A 19,177-nucleotide genomic window follows, 5' to 3' on the forward strand; every position below is an offset into this window, starting at 1 on the left:
GTCATTCAGTCAACCATCAGAATTACTGTTCATGCTCACTCTGAGTCTCTTCCTCCCCAGGGATCATCGAACACAGGGACCAGCCTCACTCTCCAATCCGGTATTTCACGCAAGAAGATATTAACCAGGGAAAAATCATGTACCGTCCTCCCCCTGCAGCTCCTCATCTCCAGGAAATCATGGCCTTCTCCTTCGCTGGTAATGCCTTCCTCTCTATTTTGAGGCACCCAAACTGCTCTTTGTAGATCTTCATGGCAGGTTCTCCCTAACTCTTCCTGTTGTCCTTCTGGACAGTTTAGTGACACTGCTTTATAGCTGTTCAAAATAGCTTGAGACTTGTAGACCAATATGTAGTTGGGGCTCAGTTTGTCATTATTTTTCTTATTCATGCATGCAGGAATGCTTTCAGTAAAACTTTATTTGTACCTCCTATGTGTCAATCACATACAGTGGGGTCTTGGAGATATAGTGGTGAGCAAAAAGAGACATGAATCCTGTTCTTGCTGAGTTTTGGGATCTATGTATGGAGACAGAATTTGAGAAATAATCCCAGTAATGAATGTTTAATTGTAGACTAAGAGAAGAGCTCTGGATAGAAAGAAGAAATGTTCAGTGGTGGAATTAGAAGTGACAAGACTGACCTATACTGAGGGTTCAATGGTGGCTGACTCAGGGAGGCATTGACAGTGGAGGGATGTGTGGATGCTAATTAGCCTAAATGTGCATGTTGGGATATTGGGAGAACACTTCCAAAGGAAGGCCATACACTCCATGTGAAGAGGCCCTGGAGAGGGAGAGAATGTGGCATTCTGGGGCTTAAAAAAAAAAAAAAAAAAGGTCAATGTGTCCGGAACAGCAGAACAAGGATGAGTCTGGAGGAAGAGATAGAGGACAGACCTTAGAGGCCCTATAAGCCTTGGGATCTTTATCCCAAGAACAATAGGAACACAGTGGAGGTTTTAAGATCTGGGGAGATAGCTTTTTATAAGGAACTCTTTGACTACAGTGATGTGAGTGGATTTGAGGAGGAGGCCACAGGTGGATGGGCTGCGGGTAAGAGGAATCTAGGGAGAAGCATCCCCTACTACCTCAGAGAAAGTCCCATGCAGGAATGGAGAATGCAGTCAACATTTGGGGCTGGGATTTGATAGAAGCCACCTTTTTTAAAGGAAGAGAAAACTGAATGAAAGAATAGCTGAATTTCTAATTTGAGCCATTTTGTGCCCTACCACCTAGTCATGATAGTTAATCTTTGCTATCCCTCATCTGTCCCCTTGACCCAGTAATCAAAGCTGCTGAGTAGAATGCAGGAGTTTTGTAAATACTTCTGTATTGTATAGAATCTGGAATGATTCTAAAAATCTTGAATGCTGTTTCCTTATGATCTTTAAGATGTATGTGCCACATAACATGATTAATATGGAATATTATTTTTATATAGTAGCTTTATTCATACAGAACAGCTGGTGATTTCCTATGGTAAGTTGAACACGGGTTAAATAATTTTAGAGTTACATTTTAAATCATGGCAAACATTTAAAATAATATTTTCCATTATTTATGTTAAATGCAATTGTCCAGAAAATGATTAACTCTTCAATTATATTGAAAATATTTAAGCGTGAGCATAGGCCTCTTCTCTAGGGAATATCCCCAGTGTTTAGTAACTGGATAACTAATAGCCCATTAAAATGTTCATGGTTCTCTAACTTGACAAGACCTACTTTACAAAGAAACTCAAAATATCCTGGGAGTAGGGGGAAAGAAAACATGTCAACCATGGTTGAAGTTATTTCCATACCTTTTATACTTGCCTAAGTTCCTAAAGCCTTTTTAGTGAGAACAGAGTCCTGTCCTATGTAATCTATGGGATAAATGCCATGAGATAAATCTCTCACATCATTACAATGTGTAAATCAATGTCCCTGGCATCACTCAATTCTACGATGGAATTGACCCACCAAAGAGCCTTGTCAGTGATATACGACATTACCCACATTCACTGATTTGTAGGATTTTATGTACTGATAAAATGGAATCTGAATGAATGTATTATAAATCACTCTAACTACTGGGATATAAAATTATTCTACTCTCAGTTCTTTTTGTTACTTAAAATTAGCGATGGCACCATTAAATTCAACATAATATTAACAAAAGACCGGGTGATCTTTCCTTAAACCATAATAATTTAGATTAAAACATCCTTTCCTTTTCTAACCTCTGCCCCATATTTTGTACCTTCTCCATCTATTTCTGATCCCAAAATGCTTAGTACACTGATTTTCTCTTTTCTGTTCTTTCAGGTCTCCCTGAATCGGTGAAATTTCACTTCACAGGTGAAGATTTTAATAGCAATTTTATTAGAAAATGGAATTTTCCTTTCCTTATTAGTCCTTTCTTTTTGTTCCCTTCATCATTACTTGCATTATTTTCTAAGAACTCCTTAAAAGTTACATAAGACAAGTTTTTCTGAAATGATCACATGACTAAATAGTAATAGTGTAACTTTGTATTCATAGAAAAAGTAATCCATCAAATATCCGAAAGATTAGTGTTGTTCAAGCCCCATTTCAACCAATCCCAATATCTATTAAAGAGAGGTAATAGTGGTTAAGAGGTTAGCCTCTGGATTCGAGGCTGCCCCGAGGGTCAGCCTACTCTGGGAAAGTTTCTTAACCTCTCTATGCCTGAATGCCTCACTCATCAGTGGGGACAATAACTAATAATTGCATATATGTAAAGCTCCCAGAACAATGGTTGGCACAGTCATTCCTCTGTGACACTCAGCTAATGGGCAGTGGTTGTATATAGTCTTGAATTGAGCCTTTCATTGAATGCCTTGCTGCTGGAGGGAAATGAAAGCTGTGTGTAGAAGACCCCAGCATTCCAGCTTTAGTTCACAATGCAGTAGAAGGTGAGTGCCAGTAAGCAGAAGCACAGTCAGACCTGGCATCTATGAGGAGCAACACAGGGACAAGCTTTCTTGTTTAGATCGGGTATGAGGATGGTTGGCTGGAATCCTGAAATTGCTGTTTAGGTGGGTTTGACTATTCCATTGGAATCAACCATCCGTATGTCTGTCCTATTATATTTCGTGTAGGATAAATTTTGGTTAGAGAGAAAGTCATCTCCCTCAAACTCCCAGACTTTCTTTCCTTTTTTGAGGGTTAAAAATCACACGTGTTGTGATTTTTACTTGTTGTAAATTTCATTGTTGTATCATTGTTTTTTGTTTTTTTAATTGAGATTGAATTGACATAAGACACATAACAAATTGATATATAATATATTAGTTTCAGGTGTACAGCAGAATGATTCAGTATTTGTATATATTGCGAAGTGATCACAACAGTACATCTGGTTAACATCAGTCACCATAAATAATTACAAATTATTTTTTCTTGTTAGTATAACTTTTACATTTACTGTCTTTGAAACTTTCAAATATGCTATACTGAATTATTAACTGTAGTTGCCATGCTGTACATTACATGCCCATGACTTTTTTTATAACTAGAAGTTTGTCCCTTTTGGCTCCCTTCACTCATTTCATACCCCGCCCCCACCCCACCTCTGACAACCAGCAATTTGTCCTCTAGCTAGGAGCTTGGGTTTTTTGTTTTTTGTTTATTTGCTGGTTTGTTTATTTTAGATCCCACAAATCAGTGAGATCATATGGTGGTTGTCTTTTCTCTGTCTGACCTATTTCATTTAGCATAATGCCCTTAAGGTCTGTCCATGTCATTGCAAATGGCAAGAGTTTCTCCTTTTTTATGACTGAATAATATTTCATTGCATATATATACTACCTTTTCTTTATCCATTTGTTAAATGGACACTTAGGCTGCTTCATGTCATGGCTATTGTTAATAGTGCTGCAATAATCATGGGGTGCATATCTCTTTTCAAGTTAGTGTTTTCATTTTCTTTGGATAAATACCCAGAAATGGATTGCTGGATAATGAGGTATTTCTCTTTTAATTTTTTGTGGAAACTTTGAACTATTTTCCATAGAGCCTGTACTAGTTTATATTCCCATCCACAGTGCACAAGGTTCTCTTTTCTCCACATCCTAGCCCACACTGTTATTTCTTGCCCTTTGGATAATAGTCATTCTAACATATGTGAGGTGATATCTCCTTGTGGTTTTGGTTTGCATTTCCCTGATGATTGGTGATGATGAGCATTTTTTCATGTACCTGTTGTCCATCTCTATGTCTTTAGAAAAATGACTATTCAGGTATTCTGCCTATTTTTTAATTGGATTGTTGGGTTTGGGGCTATTGAGTTTTATGAGTTCTTTATATGTTTCGGATATTAACCCCTTATCAGATACATAATTTGCAAATATCTTCTCCCATTTGGTACTTTGCCTTTTCGTTTTGTTGATGGTTTTCTTTGCTGTGCAGAAACTTTTTAGTGTGATGTAGTCCCACTTGTTTATGTTTGCTTTTGGTGCCTTTGCTTTTGGTTTCAAATCCCAAAAAATCATCACCAAGGCCAGCATCAAAGAGCTTCCACCTTTGTTTTCTTCCAAGAGTTTTATAGTTTCAGGTCTTACATGCAAGTGTTTAATCCATATTGAGTTATTTTGTGTGGGGGGTATAAGATAATGGTAGAGTTTCCTTCATTTGCATGTGGCTGTCCAATTTTCCCAACACAATTTATTGAAGAGACTGTCCTTTTCATTGTATATTTGTGGCCCCTTTGTCATAAATTAATTGACTGTATATATGTAAGTTTATTTCTGGGCTCTCTATTCTATACTGTTGATCTCTGTTGATTCTGTTGATCTATTTTTGTGCCAATGTTATGCTGTTTTGATTACTGTGGCATTGTAATACAATTCGGAATGAGAGAGCATGATGCCTTCAGCTTTGTTTTTCTTTCTCAAGATTGCTTTGTCTTTTTGGGGTCTTTTATAGTTTCATACAAAATTAGAATAATTGGTCCTATTTCTGTGGAAAATGCCTTTGGAAATTTGATGGGATTGCTTAGAATCTGTAGATTGCTTTGAGTATTATGGACCTTTTGACAATATTAGTTCTTCTAATCCATGAGCATGAAATATCCTTACATTTATTATGTCTTCTCCAGTTTCTTTCATCAGTATCTTATAGTTCAGAGCACAGATATTTCACCTACTTGGTTAAATTTATTCCTAGGTGTTTCATTCTTTTTGATGTAGTTATAAATGGGATTATTTTCTGAACATCTCTGATAGCTTATTATTAGGATATAGAAATGCAACAGATTTTAGCATATTGATTTTGTATCATATTACTTTACTAAATTTGTTTATTAGTTCTAATAATTTCTTTTGGTGGCATCTAGGTTTTTCTATATATAATGTGCCATCTGCAAATAGTGACAGTTTTACTTCTTCCTTTCCAATTTAGATGCCTTTTATTTCTTTTTCGACTATTTTGTCATTTGTTGATGTGAATCCAGTATCAGCTCATTTCCAGTGATAAGCTTCTAGATAGTTCATACAATCATTAATAATATACAACAGATTATATAGTATTTTACATTTTACAAAACAATTTTCAGTACAAGTTGTCTAATTTAATCCTTATAACAATACTATTTTTAGCATTTTAAAGTATTATGTTTAGCATTTTAAAGCTGGGAAAACTACAGGTCAATAGAGTAAGTAATCGCCTAGATTTCCAGTCCTGGTAAACAGTAGAGCAAAGATTTTAATACATGTTTCTGACACTGAGCATGAGATATTTAATTTAGTCTGGGCTGCATATGTGTTGGTCATGAAAAACAAGTATTGTAATAGTGTGCCTATTTGGTTTCCAAACCTCAACTTTTACCCAAAAGCTTAATTAGGTGAAGGGGTTAACTATTAACTTCTCTGGGACTTGAAGTTAAATGATCCTTGAACTTATCATACAGACTAGAGGAAATAGATGTTGGGGTGACCTTAAATTAATTTATCTTGTTTCTGCCTGAGGCTTTTTCTTCTATATGTATATATGTATCTTTTATATACATATATATATATATATGTGTGTGTATATATATATATATACATATGTATATATATATATGTGTGTGTGTATATATATATATATACATATGTGTATATGTATATATATATATATACATATATGTATATATATACATATATACGTATATGTATATATATGGTTGAGTAATTTTTTTAAATGATTTTAAAATTTTAATTTTTTAGAGCAGTTTCAGGTTTACAAAAAAATGAGAGTAAGGTACAGAGATTTCCCTTACTCACCCTGCCCCGACACATGCATAGCATAGCTTCTCCCATTGTCAATATCACTCATCAGAACAGTAGATTTTTTACTAAGGATGAACCTATACTAATGTATCATAATCAACCGAAATCTATAGTTTGGGTTCATTCTTGGCATTTTACATTCTTTGGGTTTTGGCCAATGAATAATGACATTTATCCATTATTATAATGGATTATTATAATGTCATATAGAGTATTTTCACTGCCCTAAGAATCCTCTATGCTCTTCCTATTCATCTCCCTTCCCTACTTCCCTCCTTTAGCAACCACTCTTCTTTTCATTGTCTTCCATAGTTTTGTCTTTTCCAGAATGTCATATAGTGAGAATCCTATAAAATGTGGTATTTTTTCTGTATGACTTATTTCACTTAGCATAACACTCTCCAGTTCCATCCACGTTGCTACAAAAGGCCGTATTTCATTCTTTCTCTTGCCAAAATTTCTTTATCCTTTCATCAGTTGATGGACATTTAGGCTCTTTCCATAATTTGGCTATTGTTGAAAGTGCTGCTATAAACATTGGGGTACAAGTGCCCCTATGCATCAACACTCCAGATACCATATGTTTTCACTCTTATGTGGATCCTGAGAAACTTAACAGAAGACCATGGGGGAGGGGCAGGAAAAAAAAAATTAGAGAGGGAGGGAGCCAAAACATAAGACACTCTTAAAAACTGAGAACAAACTGAGGGTTGATGGGGGGTGGGAGGGAGGGGAGGGTGGATGATGAGTATTGAGGAGGGCACCTGTAGGGATGAGCACTGGGTGTTGTATGGAAACCAATTTGACAATAAAGTTCATATCAAAAAAAATAATAAAACCATGTGGAGAGTTAGGACAAAAAAAATGTGGTATTTTCAGATTGGTTTATGTCACTTAGCAATATACATTTAAGGTTCCTCCATGTCTTTGCGTGGCTTAGTAGCTCATTTCTTTTTGGTGCTGAATAACATTCCATTGTCTAGAGGTACCACAATTTATTTATCCATTCATCTACTAAAGGACATTTTGGTTGCTTCCAAGTTTTAGCAATTGTAAATACATCTGCATCTGGGTGCAGGCTTTGGACCTAAGTTTTCAACTACTTTGGGTAAATACCAAAGAGTGCAGGTGCTGTGTCATACGATAAGAATATATTTAGTTTTGTTTAAAAAAAAAAAAAGCCAAACTGTCTTCCAAAATGGCTGTACCATTTTGCATTCCCACCAGCAATGTATAAGAGTTCTTTTTGACCCACATCTTTGTCAGCATTTGGTATTGTCAGTGTTCCAGATTTTGGCCATTTTAATTGGTATGTAATGGCATCTTATTATTGTTTTAATTTGCATGTCTCTGCTGACATACGATGAGGAGCATCTTTTCATGTGATTTGCCATCTATGTATCTTCTTTGGTGAGGTGTCTGTTAAGGTCTTTGGCCAATTTTTTTAATCAGGCTGTTCATTTTCTTATTGTTGGGTTTTATGAGTTCTTTGTACATTTTGAATAACAATCCTTTATCAGATGGGTCTTTTGCACATTTTTTCTTCAATTTGTGACTTGTCCTTTCATACACTTGACATTTTTCACAGAGCAAAAGTTTTTAATTTTAATGAAGTCCAGCTTATCCATGATTTCTTTCAAGGATCATATGTTTTGTGTTGTATCTAAAGAGGCATCACCCAAGGTCATTTCTAAGTTATCTCCTATATTGTCTTCTAGGAGCCTTATAGTATTACTGCATTCTACATTTAGCTCCATGATCCATTTGAGTTAATTGTTGTGAAGGGTGTAAGAGGTTCCCTTTTTTTTAAGGAGAAAAACTTTTGGAAACTGGTAGGAAGGAAGCTATCTCCTTTAGGAGGGTTTTGTGAGAGAAAATTTTAAATTAGGCACATAATGAACTAAGGTGGCAACAAGCCCAAGCCCTGATATTAACCCGTAGAATGAAGGAGAATAGCTCATTTGGTTAATCAACTAAGATGAGAAGGAAAGTTGATATTCCTGACCTGGCTGCTTCAAAATAAGCATACGTGCTCTGCAGAGGCGCCCTAAGCAAGGAAAATACACAAGGCAAATGGTTCCTGCAGGAGGCATCTGACCTTAAGAGGCAGTTTGACTGTTTCTCAGAGAAATCAGAAATGTTGCTCAAAGGGACACCTAGACTTGTAATTACTAACATTTTTATTATAAGTTCTTATATTTGCTTACAAAATTCTGAATCCTCTTGATATATTTTCTAGTTATAAAATATGTGCCAGAAAATAGCTTTGTTCCATTTACTTACAGAGAAAAGGATACACCTTGGTCACACTGACAGCTGTGTGATATTACCAAGGCTCTTAAGTTTCAGGGCCCCTTCCCTCTTCTGTAAAAGTGAGGATGTGGAAGGCTCCCTGAGGTTCCCTCCCAACTTAAAAATGGAGTCAGTGTATGGGACACCTGGATGGCTCTGTCAATTGTGTCTGACTCTTGATTTCAACTCAGGTCATGACCCCAGAGTCATGGAATCGAGCCCCATGTCAGACTCTTCACTGGGCATGGAGCCTGGTTAAGATTCTCTGTCTCTCCCTCTGCCCCTCCCTCCCACTTGCTCGCTCTCTCTCTCTCTAAAAAAAAAAAAATGATATCAACATAAAACAATTTTAAAAAGTAAAATTATATCTTTTAACTATGATTTTTATTTAACATAGGTGTTCTTAACTTAGATTCCAGGGACCTCAGAGAATCAGAACCCACTGAGATTTATGGAAAAGTTCATTATGTTTGTCCCCAAACTCTCCAAAGTTAAGAATTATTTGTCCCTATCTTTGATGATCCAGAGAGGAGATTGAGCATAAACAAAGAAGCAGGGGCAATAATTGTGACACTTAACTGAATGACCAGGACCATGAAACCTTCATGTCACAAGGGTAATGTCTCCTGGCCTTCAGTAGGACTATTTCTGGACTGCTCTGTACCTTATAAAATCCAGCCATATCTTTTAGATCTGTTCTCAAGGAAAAGGCAAATATAAAACCCAAATGTCATTAGTAGGAGGCCCTGAGCAATGCTTTACTTTGCTTAAGTAGATGTCAGATTCCTACAGACTTGTTACTAAGTCTAGAAGAAAGGGAAGAAGGAAACCAACCCATATGAAAGCATACTACACATTTCAAATAATCAACAGTACAGTTTCCTTACTAGCCACTACAGATAAACACATTGGTGAACTGATAGTACACATATTCTTCCAAACCTGGCTTTTAGAGAAGAGAGGGTATTTTTTATTTTTTATTTTTTAATGTTTATTTATTTTTGTGGGGAGGGGAGGAGCAGAGAGAGAGAGGGAGACAGAGAATCCAAAGCAGGCTCCTCAATAACAGCAGAGAGCTCCATGCAGGGCTCCAAGTCACAAATTGTGAGATCTTGACCTGAGCTGAACTCGAACTCTTAACCACATGAGCCACCCAGGCGCCCCACAAGGGTGTCGTAAGGTAAGAAAGGGGAAAGAAGAGTCAAGGGCCAGGCACCTCTGCCTTTGTGTCCTTCAGGTGATCAGTGTTCACTTGGATGTCAGATAATCCAAGGAAATAAAATCTTGAAGTCATTGTTCTGTTCGCAAAAGTATCTTGCATTTACTGCATTGTGTATAACGTTCAGGTAAAAAAAAACTGGGTCTGCTTGCTTCCAAACAAATGCCATTAGAGAAACTTGTATGGGTATTTTCTATCTTTTTCAAAAAGTTCTTTTCTAAGGAGACATAGGCATGTCTTTTCTAAATGAGATCACTCGAAAGAAAATATTTTTCTGAAATAGGAGAAGGAGTCAAAAAATAATTCCATAAATAAAAAAAATAAGTCTTTACCAGCATCATCTAAGAGTGCAGATTTTGTGTTACTTTCCTTTCCCCTAGTGTTTACCAATATCACCTTGTTGTGAAACTTGCTTCTTAGAATGACTTGTTATTATGGTCCTTTAGCCTTTTCATTATCCAGTAGAAAAAGCTTTGTTAGAATAGCCCACAGTATCTTACTTGCTTGCTTACTTTTTCCATTTGTAAGCATCTCTGTAAGGTGTTAAGGTAATCTAAAAAAGCTTCTGGCTACCTGTTTGTGGAAGCAGCCTGATGGTGACCAGACTACAAGTTGATGTGTGTGTGTGTGTGTGTGTGTGTGTGTGTGTGTGTGTCCTTTCCAGTTTCAGATGGAGATCACACAAGTCCGGAGATGGTCCTCACCATTCACTTGCTTCCCACTGATCGGCACCCGCCTGTGTTCCAGGTCACAGCTCCACTGCTTGAGGTCAGCCCAGGAGGCAGCTCTTCTATAGGTAAGAACTGAACCTGAAAGAAACATGCCTTTGGAAATGGAACCATAATTCAGCCACAGTCCCTGTTTAAACCTCTTGATGCTTGCCAAAAAGTAGTGACCTCCTCTTCCAAAAGGTGCGTGCATTCTCACCTGTTTCCTTCCCTCCACCCATTTCCATGCAAATAGAAACAGCACAGAGAAAAGGAAATAAACCCTTCAGAGGTCAATGTTCAGTGATGGAATACAACACAGAATTCATTTTCTAGACTCCAGGAGTTTGATTTGTTGCCATCACTAAAGTACAAAGTTAACAAAGGAGAATAGAGAGCAGAAAAGAGGGGAGCAGTTTCAGTGACTGCTCCTGTTTTGTTTGGAAAGTAAAGAGAAACAGGAGAGACAACAGATCATAGTAACCTTCAGAAGTTGTGAGGAGTTGGTCCTGTTATTTTGGATGTGATTTTATTTACCTATTAGTGTACCTACTTTTTAGGATTTTCTTTATTCTTTCACTAAGTACATTTTAAAAGCAAACAGTGGATGTTGTGGTTTTGTTAGCTGTTCTCTACAGATCCTCATCCAGTTTCTACCCATGAGTATTGGCCTGAAATTAATTATCATCCAATTTCTAAACAAGCCGACTGTCACTTCTACCCTACTCTTTCTCACTTCTGTCATGGCCATAGCAGCTGATGTTAAAACAATTTTGTTCTTGTGTAGGTTCAGAAAAAGAAGGGAATAAATAGTGAAAAGCAAAAACAGTTTCTAGGAACATTTTCTGTAAGAAAACCTACCCCCGCAGGTCAGGACTGACCTAATGTTGGTTTCCATGCCCTCATTTGTATAGAGGATGAAAAGTGTTCTTAATTGAGAACTACCTACTTATTAGTTAACTTTTAAAAGTAGGTTAACTATTTGCAATTTGAGAATTGACTGTATTATCAATTTTCACTCTTTTATGGTTGATTGGAGTTAAACACTGCCTTCTGATGGCCATCAGATTGTCTACAACATGGCTTCCAGCCTGCCCTGTGGCTGTAATATATGCAGGGCATACAGTTAAAAAAATTTTTTTGAATGTGTATTATTTTTGAGAGAAAGAAAGAGAAAGAGAAAGGAAGAAAGAGAGAGAGAGAGAGAACGGGGGAGTGGCAGAGAGGGGAGACACAGAATCCAAAGCAGGCTCCAGGCTCCAAGCTGTCAGCACATAGCCCAACACAGGGCTTGAACCCACAAGCTGTGAGATCATGACCTGAGCTGAAGTTGGACACATAAGTAGCTGAGCCACCCAGGCACCCCAGGGCATAGAGTTTTTTTTTAACGTACCCACTTCCTGTCGTATGATTTGTCTCCTGACTGCAGGACTTCAGCTGATAGTAAGAGATACCGAGATAGCACCTGAAGAATTCTTCTTTGAGCTCCGGAAACCTCCAGAGCATGGCGTGCTCCTTAAGTACACAGCCAAGTTCAAAGGGCCCATGGCCACAGGTAGTTGCTTACTCTGTCATTGACTGCTTGGAGAATTTCTTGCTCTATAGTCAGTTTTATGTGTCTCAGACAAGAAGGAAAGCCACTCTGTGGGACAAACTATGAGGAGACACTGAAAAAGGAAAAACTTTTAGCTTTTAGCCCATTGGCTGAAATATTTGGGACTTCTTTCTCTGTGCCATCACCCACACCCCAAACTATGAAGCTGTTTCCTCATGTTGTTGGTGAAATTAGTTGAATTGGTCGATTTACCTGGAGTAAATACATTTAGAACAACCTCATAGGAAGTGTCAGCTGCCACTTTCCTATGGTTTGTTCATGAAGATGAATTTGTCTTCCTTAGTTTGGTATGTTAATCTTCACAATATTTTTAGCACTGAAACTCTCATAATATAAACTACACGTATCCTCATCCATAGAAAAGGAAACACATTTTTTGAGTATTGTCTTTGTGATGTAACACTATGGTAGGTGATGTGACCAGCTTTCCAAAATAATATTTCTTACACTCTCTCCAATTATAAAAAATAAGACATGTTGATTGTTTAGAAAACAGAGAGAAGCACAAGGAACACAACTAATCTAATTTTTAATAGTCAGCCCATATATATCAAAGTGAGTATTATCCCTTTCAAAGTAATCACTTTGGAATGCTATATGCTTATTTTAACAATCTGTACTTTCTCAAAACCTTTATATAATTCCTAATAGGTATGTAATCATGCATTCATTCGAATATCCCTGCAGAGAGAGGGGGGCAAGTCTCTGACCTTGAAGGTAGATAGAATTTGAAGAAGAACCAATCAGCATTTGGGAGTCAAAGGCGGATTTTTAAAAAATTTACTGAACAAAGAAATGTCATCAGAATAAATTTCTAGCATCCTAAGGGAACTACTTTAAGAGCATTAACAGTCAGAGCCCAGCTTCTTTAACAGTATATTTAGCTTATATTTGTATAATTAATATATAAGATACAAAGATATATATAAAATATTAGTTTTATTACCTTTTTTTAAGGCTCAATACCACTAGCACCAGTAAATCACAATAACACAATATTAAAAGAGAAGGCTTGGAAGACAAATACAGAAAATGAATAAATTCTTTAGTCTCATTCATAATACCAATTATTACAGCCAATAATCTATCAGGGAATAGAATTGCAAATAACATCCAAGAATACCAATTCCTCAGTTGTACTCTCTAGAATCCTTGGGGTCCATGGCACTAAGGGGCATTTCTCATAAAGGATTCCATGACCAAACAATTTTGAAATGCTTTAATACTTATATATCGAAGATTCTAAAATTCTAGTAAATCCTGCAGTTCAAAAATTTTTAGTTTTAAATTTTGTTTAAACCTATTTTCCCCAAAGTTATATGACCTTGAAACTTATTTCACACGATGCCTATAAAATCTATCACAAATTAGTACTCTAGACTTAGAAAGTTTGGATTTCTAACTTTAAGTAGGTTTTTCAATTTTTAGATATTTTTTATTTTAGAAAAACTTTATACTCCCAACTAAAATAAAGACCTCTACAGATTCATCAAACATAATTTATTTTCATACCTTTCTCAAAAGAATTCTAGTGTCAAGATTAGATTCTAGAAGCGTTATCATAAAGAATAGAGGCTTGGGGCGCCTGGGTGGCGCAGTCGGTTAAGCGTCCGACTTCAGCCAGGTCACGATCTCGCGGTCCGCGAGTTCCAGCCCCGCGTCAGGCTCTGGGCTGATGGCTCGGAGCCTGGAGCCTGTTTCCAATTCTGTGTCTCCCTCTCTCTCTGCCCCTCCCCCGTTCATGCTCTGTCTCTCTCTGTCCCAAAAAAAATAAAAAATTAAAAAACGTTGAAAAAAAAAAAAAAAAAAAAAGAATAGAGGCTTGACCTTTAATTCGCTAGAACTAAGAATGATGCCTGAATCTTACAGAAACAGATTTGGGCTCAATATGATTAAGAACTTACAAAAATTAGAGCCCTCTCCAGTAGAATTAGCTACCTTGTAAAACAGTGAGCCTCCCACCTTGAGAAGTGTTGAAGGGCAGGCTAAATAACCCCTTTTCAAGAGTGGTATAAAAGGAATCCTATATTGGGTGGGTGGGTGGACTAATTAACTTACAACTCCCAGAGTTTATGATCCTATATGTACTTTGAAATCCTGAGAACAAAGGTGTTATATACATGAAAAGTGTTATTCCCAGAAGTAATTGGTTTTGCACTTTGTTTTATTCTCAAAAGGTGACACTTTCACATATGAGGACATTGAGAAAAATGCTCTGCAGTATCTACACGACGGCTCCTCCGCCCAGGAAGACAGCATGGAGATCTCAGTCACAGATGGCACCTCGGTGACAACTGTGGAAGTAAGAGTGGAGGTGTCACTGTCAGAGGACCCAGGACCTCAGCTGGCTGCCGGCGCCTCTCTGAGCATTACAGTTGCTAGTAAAAGCACGGCCGTAATCACCAGGTCACATCTTGCTTATGTTGTAAGTTCTTGCCCCACTCTTGTTCACTGCGCCCCATCCCTGGGCCTGACTAGAAAATAAGACTATGGCTGAATATTTGGGACATCAGGTATATGGCCAGATAAGGAAGTTTTTTCTCAACTTTCCCAATAGTTCTACTCTTAGAAGGAGTTACAGTGTTTACTCTGGCTGCTCCTAGTGTCTCATGAACAGACAAAGGAACGAGCAAAACTTTGATGAAAACACAATGAGATTGTGTAGGGATGGGTGATTGCCAACAAGGAACATTGCTGGTGTCAGAAAAACCCAAGTCCCCATTTTTTTTGAAGCCCCATCCATAATATTTTGAGTGGGAATTTTCAGGAAAGAGCATTTTAGAAGAACTTGTCTGATTAATGACTAATAACTTATGATATTTCATGGCCCACTGAGAAGAAGCCCACTTTTCACCAGCTTTTGTCTCAGAGCCAGCTCTAGACAGAATGCTGGCACACCCCTTTGGCAGTGCATCTCTGCCAGATTCCCTAGGCAAGATTACTGACTCACCCCCATCCCATGCCCCAAAGGAAGCAGTGTGTTTAGGGGACCAAGGTTTAGATTTAGGGACTCTGCATTTTTTCCCCATCTGGCATTAATTTGCTAAGTGATCCTGGTGAATTAAACTCTTCTTCTTTCTTTGATTCCACCTCTGGAGCTAAGGATAATAAGTATAATTAATTTTATTTTTCAGTTGTGTGGATTGTAAAGATACATGAATTATCCATGTAAACATAATGAATAGTTTTGGCAAATACCTTGAAAATAAGGATGATTATCTGAATGGTAATCATTCTTAGTATTGAATTTTTCCTTACCAATGTTAAAATTCTAACTAATGACCTGTCCCCTGCCTTTTTAAATACTATATAGTTTTAAGTAATCCTTTTCTGGGCTAAATAGTCTAGCTATAAAATCTAGTCCTGAATAGTAGCATGTAAGATAAAGCCTTAGCCTGGGAACAATTGCTTCAATTGCTTTAGCACAGATTTAGCCCTGAAATTGTCTTTTCTTAAATTATGGGAAACTGCATTCCACCCGGATTCTTCTCTTGGGTCCAGTAGAGCTTCAGAACAGCTTTGATTTTGTTTTTTTCTTAATTGACAGGTGATTTTTACCATAGGTTATGGTCTTTTGAATCTTATGAAACTCATGAATTCATAAAAATGTATGAATATAGATTTAATCAATAGATCACCAAGGCTTGAAAAATGTTTGACAGGCCAAAATAGCTCTCCAGGAGCAGTTCCTGCCCATTAACTGTGTATTATAAGCTGCATATCAAAACGCAAGCCCATTGGCAACTGAACATGTATTTTTCAGAAATTGATTGAATGTGAATTTACCCACTAGAGCAGAAAGACTCCAAAAGGACTATTCTAGCCTGCTGAAAGTATAGCATATTTTAAGGACTTAGCTAAGTTATATACTAACTTTTTCTCTGAGGGTTGTAGAAGAATTTTGTGCTTAGTGTCATGGGGGGAAATTTTTGCAGATATGCATAGTTAGTGAGTTTGTAGTGAACATGCAAAAAGGTTAGAAAAGCCATCTGAAATGCTGGTCATAAATGGAGCAGAATATAAAAGGATAGGAGCAGACAAGCCTCTTCTTAATTAGAGTATCATTAATGGCAAGAGATGTCAAGAGAGACAAAAGGCAGAAATGGGATTCTGTGTGATTTGCTTCTTAATGGCAGTTTCCTGTACAGTTTGCTACACACTGCAGGTAAACAAGTAGTGAAAGGGTGTTTTGTAGTTACAACAGATGAGTTTTAATCCAGGCTTACCACTTACTAGCATAGTAACCCTTGGCAAGTTACTTAGCTTTCTAGGGCTAGTTTTCTCATCTGTAATGTGGGCAGGATGATATGAGATTAATCTTAAAAAGCTAATAGCATTTCTAGGCACCAGCCAAAAATATAATAATTAAAAATAGGATACCATCTATAATAACATCGCATAACACATATCTAAGAATAAATGTAAAAAAAGATGTATAATTTCTAGGGAAAATTGATACTATGTACAATTAAAAGAAAATCCAAAAGAATCTCTTAGCAAAGTTTTAGAAATAAAAGGAGAATTTACCAAGGGATCAAAGAGAAGCTTAACAAAGCAATAGCATTGCTATACATAAGCAAAAAATAGCCACTAAATGTAACTTAAAAAATGATACCACTTATGATAGCATTTTAAAATCATGTCTTTTGGACTAAATCTAACAAAAATTAGACAGTACTTCTACAGAAAAAATTGTAACAACTTAATTGACAAACATTTTTTTTTTAAACACTCAATAGGGGCGCCTGGGTGGCTCAGTCGGTTGAGCGTCTGACTTCGGCTCAGGTCATGATCTCACAGCTTGTGAGTTCGAGCCCCGCTTTGGGCTCTGTGCTGACAGCTCAGAGCCTGGAGCCTGCTTCGGATTCTGTGTCTCCCTCTCTCTCTGCCCCTAACCCACTTGCATTCTGTCTTTGTCTCTCTCAAAAATAAAATAAAACATTAAAAGCACTCAATAAATGATGGGCCATGCCATACTCATGAATCACAGGATTTAATATCTAAAAGATAGCAATTTTCCTGCAAAGTGATCCTGCCTTTCAACTGAGTTCCAATCAAAAGCCCAGTGGACTTTTTATGGATCTTGATAAGGTGATTCTACAATAAAGAACAAAGGACCAAAATTCTGAAACAGAATGCTAGGAGGGCAGGGGCTTGCCCTATCAAATATCAGAATTTATGATAAACCTGTGCTATTTAAAGCAGTGTAGTAGCACGAGAATGTACGAGACAGTCCAGAAACAGACCTACAAATGAGACTGTAATATAAAACAGGTATAGTAAGCCAGATCAGTGGAAACAGGAGGAACTACTTAAAATATAGATCTGCACAAAATGGTTATTCCTATGGGTAAAAAAAGAACTTGTAGTGCTCCCTCACACTGTACACAGAGATTAGTAACTTCAAGCAAATCAAGCAATTCTTTGTAGGATATAGGTAAATATTTTTAGATATTGGGAAAGGGAAGAATTTTTAAACTAGAAACAAAAAGTCCTAACTATGAAGAAAAGATTAATAAATCTGACTGTGTTAAAATTAAATTTATGTTTCCCTAAACATACCAGAAATACACAAAACAGACAAGTTACAAATTGGAAGAAGGTACTTGCAATATATATAACCAAAAATAACAAAGAAAATATATCAAATGTCTACAGATTGAGAAGAAAAAGATAACCCAGATAAGATGAACAAGAGACATTAATAGGAATTTCAGAAGAGGAACCCATAGGGCCAATAAATATAAAAAGATATCATCACTTTTTTATGCATCAAGAAAAGCCAAAAAGACTATATACCATATCATACCAATTCAACTGGAAGAAATCTAAAATTTTAAATGTTGTAGAGGAAATGAACCTGTAGAAGTTTCTTTGCTGATGGAAAAGTAAACTTGAAGAAGCCACTTTGGGAAAGAATTTGGCATAGTCTTGTGAGGATGAGCGGTCATATACACTAACCATTCCACTCCTAGATTCCTATCCAAGAGAAACTTTCATATGTACACCAAAAGATATGCCCAAGAATACTCAAAGTGATACTATTTGTAATAGCAAAAATATTGAAACAAGACAAATGCCCATCAACAGGATAATAGAACCTGTGGTATACTTACTCCATAGAATATTACACAACACTCGAAACAGATGAACTATTGCTACATACAACAATATCGACGGGTCTCAGCAGTCCACTACTGAGTAAGAAGTCCCACAAGGGGAAAGTCTTTTCATAAGTTTTTTAAAAACAACTAAAAATACTTTGTAGTAATATATCAAATCATATCAAGAAATTCAAGGAAATGAGAAGCAAGATCCAGGGTGATGGTAGCCCAATGACAAGATAAAGGAGGAACACATACATGAATGTTAATTAGCAGTGTTCTAGTCCTTGTGTTGACTGGTGGGTCAATAGATGTAAAAATAACAAAAAGAAAATGAAAAATGAACTAATACAAAAGGGTTAGGAAGGTAGGAAAATTATGTGAGAATAAAGTCTACATTCTTATCAATTTTTTTTGCATCCATGATACCTTAGATAGGCCAAAGTAGTCATTTTCCTTAATTATTAAAAATAATTAATATTTTCTTAAATTATGATAGCATTTTCAGAAGAAAAAAATATCTAGCCAGTTTCACACTTTTTCAAACCCACCGGTCACTTGAGATTTGAAACATTAAAATAAATGTGCCTGACATGAAATAAGCATTTCTTTGCCAAATTTACCAGTGTGGAATTTCAAAGCTATTCATTCTAATCAAGAGCCAGGAGTTCTGTCCTTGTAGTTTATCACCATCTCCGAAGACAGTACTTTGGAACTCTTAGCTGTCTTTTAAAAATTCTCTCTCAGAGGGTACCCATAATAATATTAGGAGGCAGTCTTTTGGAAGTCTGCATGTTGTATTTGATAACCCATGTGGAATAGTAGAGAAAGTTTTGAAGTATAAATTTAGGGGAAATTTTCTGAAGGTTTGCAGCTTCAATGAATTTGAGTTTCCTTCCTTACTGGTGTCAGGTGATGTGAGGAAATATGGAAAATTCTGTGACCTTGCATTGAGGCTCTGACCTGTCA

General features: G+C 36.7%; 1 protein-coding gene across 1 annotated transcript in view; it reads left to right on the plus strand.

Annotated features, from left to right (window-relative positions):
- The window catches only part of FRAS1 (Fraser extracellular matrix complex subunit 1), a 425,053-nt gene that overhangs the window by 314,279 nt on the left and 91,597 nt on the right, over window positions 1–19,177 (plus strand). The window contains exons 34-38 of the mRNA XM_060654809.3: window positions 61–198; window positions 2,307–2,339; window positions 10,447–10,578; window positions 11,919–12,044; window positions 14,282–14,529. Coding sequence (XP_060510792.3) covers window positions 61–198; window positions 2,307–2,339; window positions 10,447–10,578; window positions 11,919–12,044; window positions 14,282–14,529 — 677 coding nt within the window. The remainder of the gene's footprint in view (window positions 1–60; window positions 199–2,306; window positions 2,340–10,446; window positions 10,579–11,918; window positions 12,045–14,281; window positions 14,530–19,177) is intronic.

The sequence above is a fragment of the Panthera onca genome, chromosome B1, assembly GCF_046562875.1.
Source record: "Panthera onca isolate mPanOnc1 chromosome B1, mPanOnc1 haplotype 2, whole genome shotgun sequence".
NCBI classification, from domain to species: Eukaryota; Metazoa; Chordata; class Mammalia; order Carnivora; family Felidae; genus Panthera; species Panthera onca.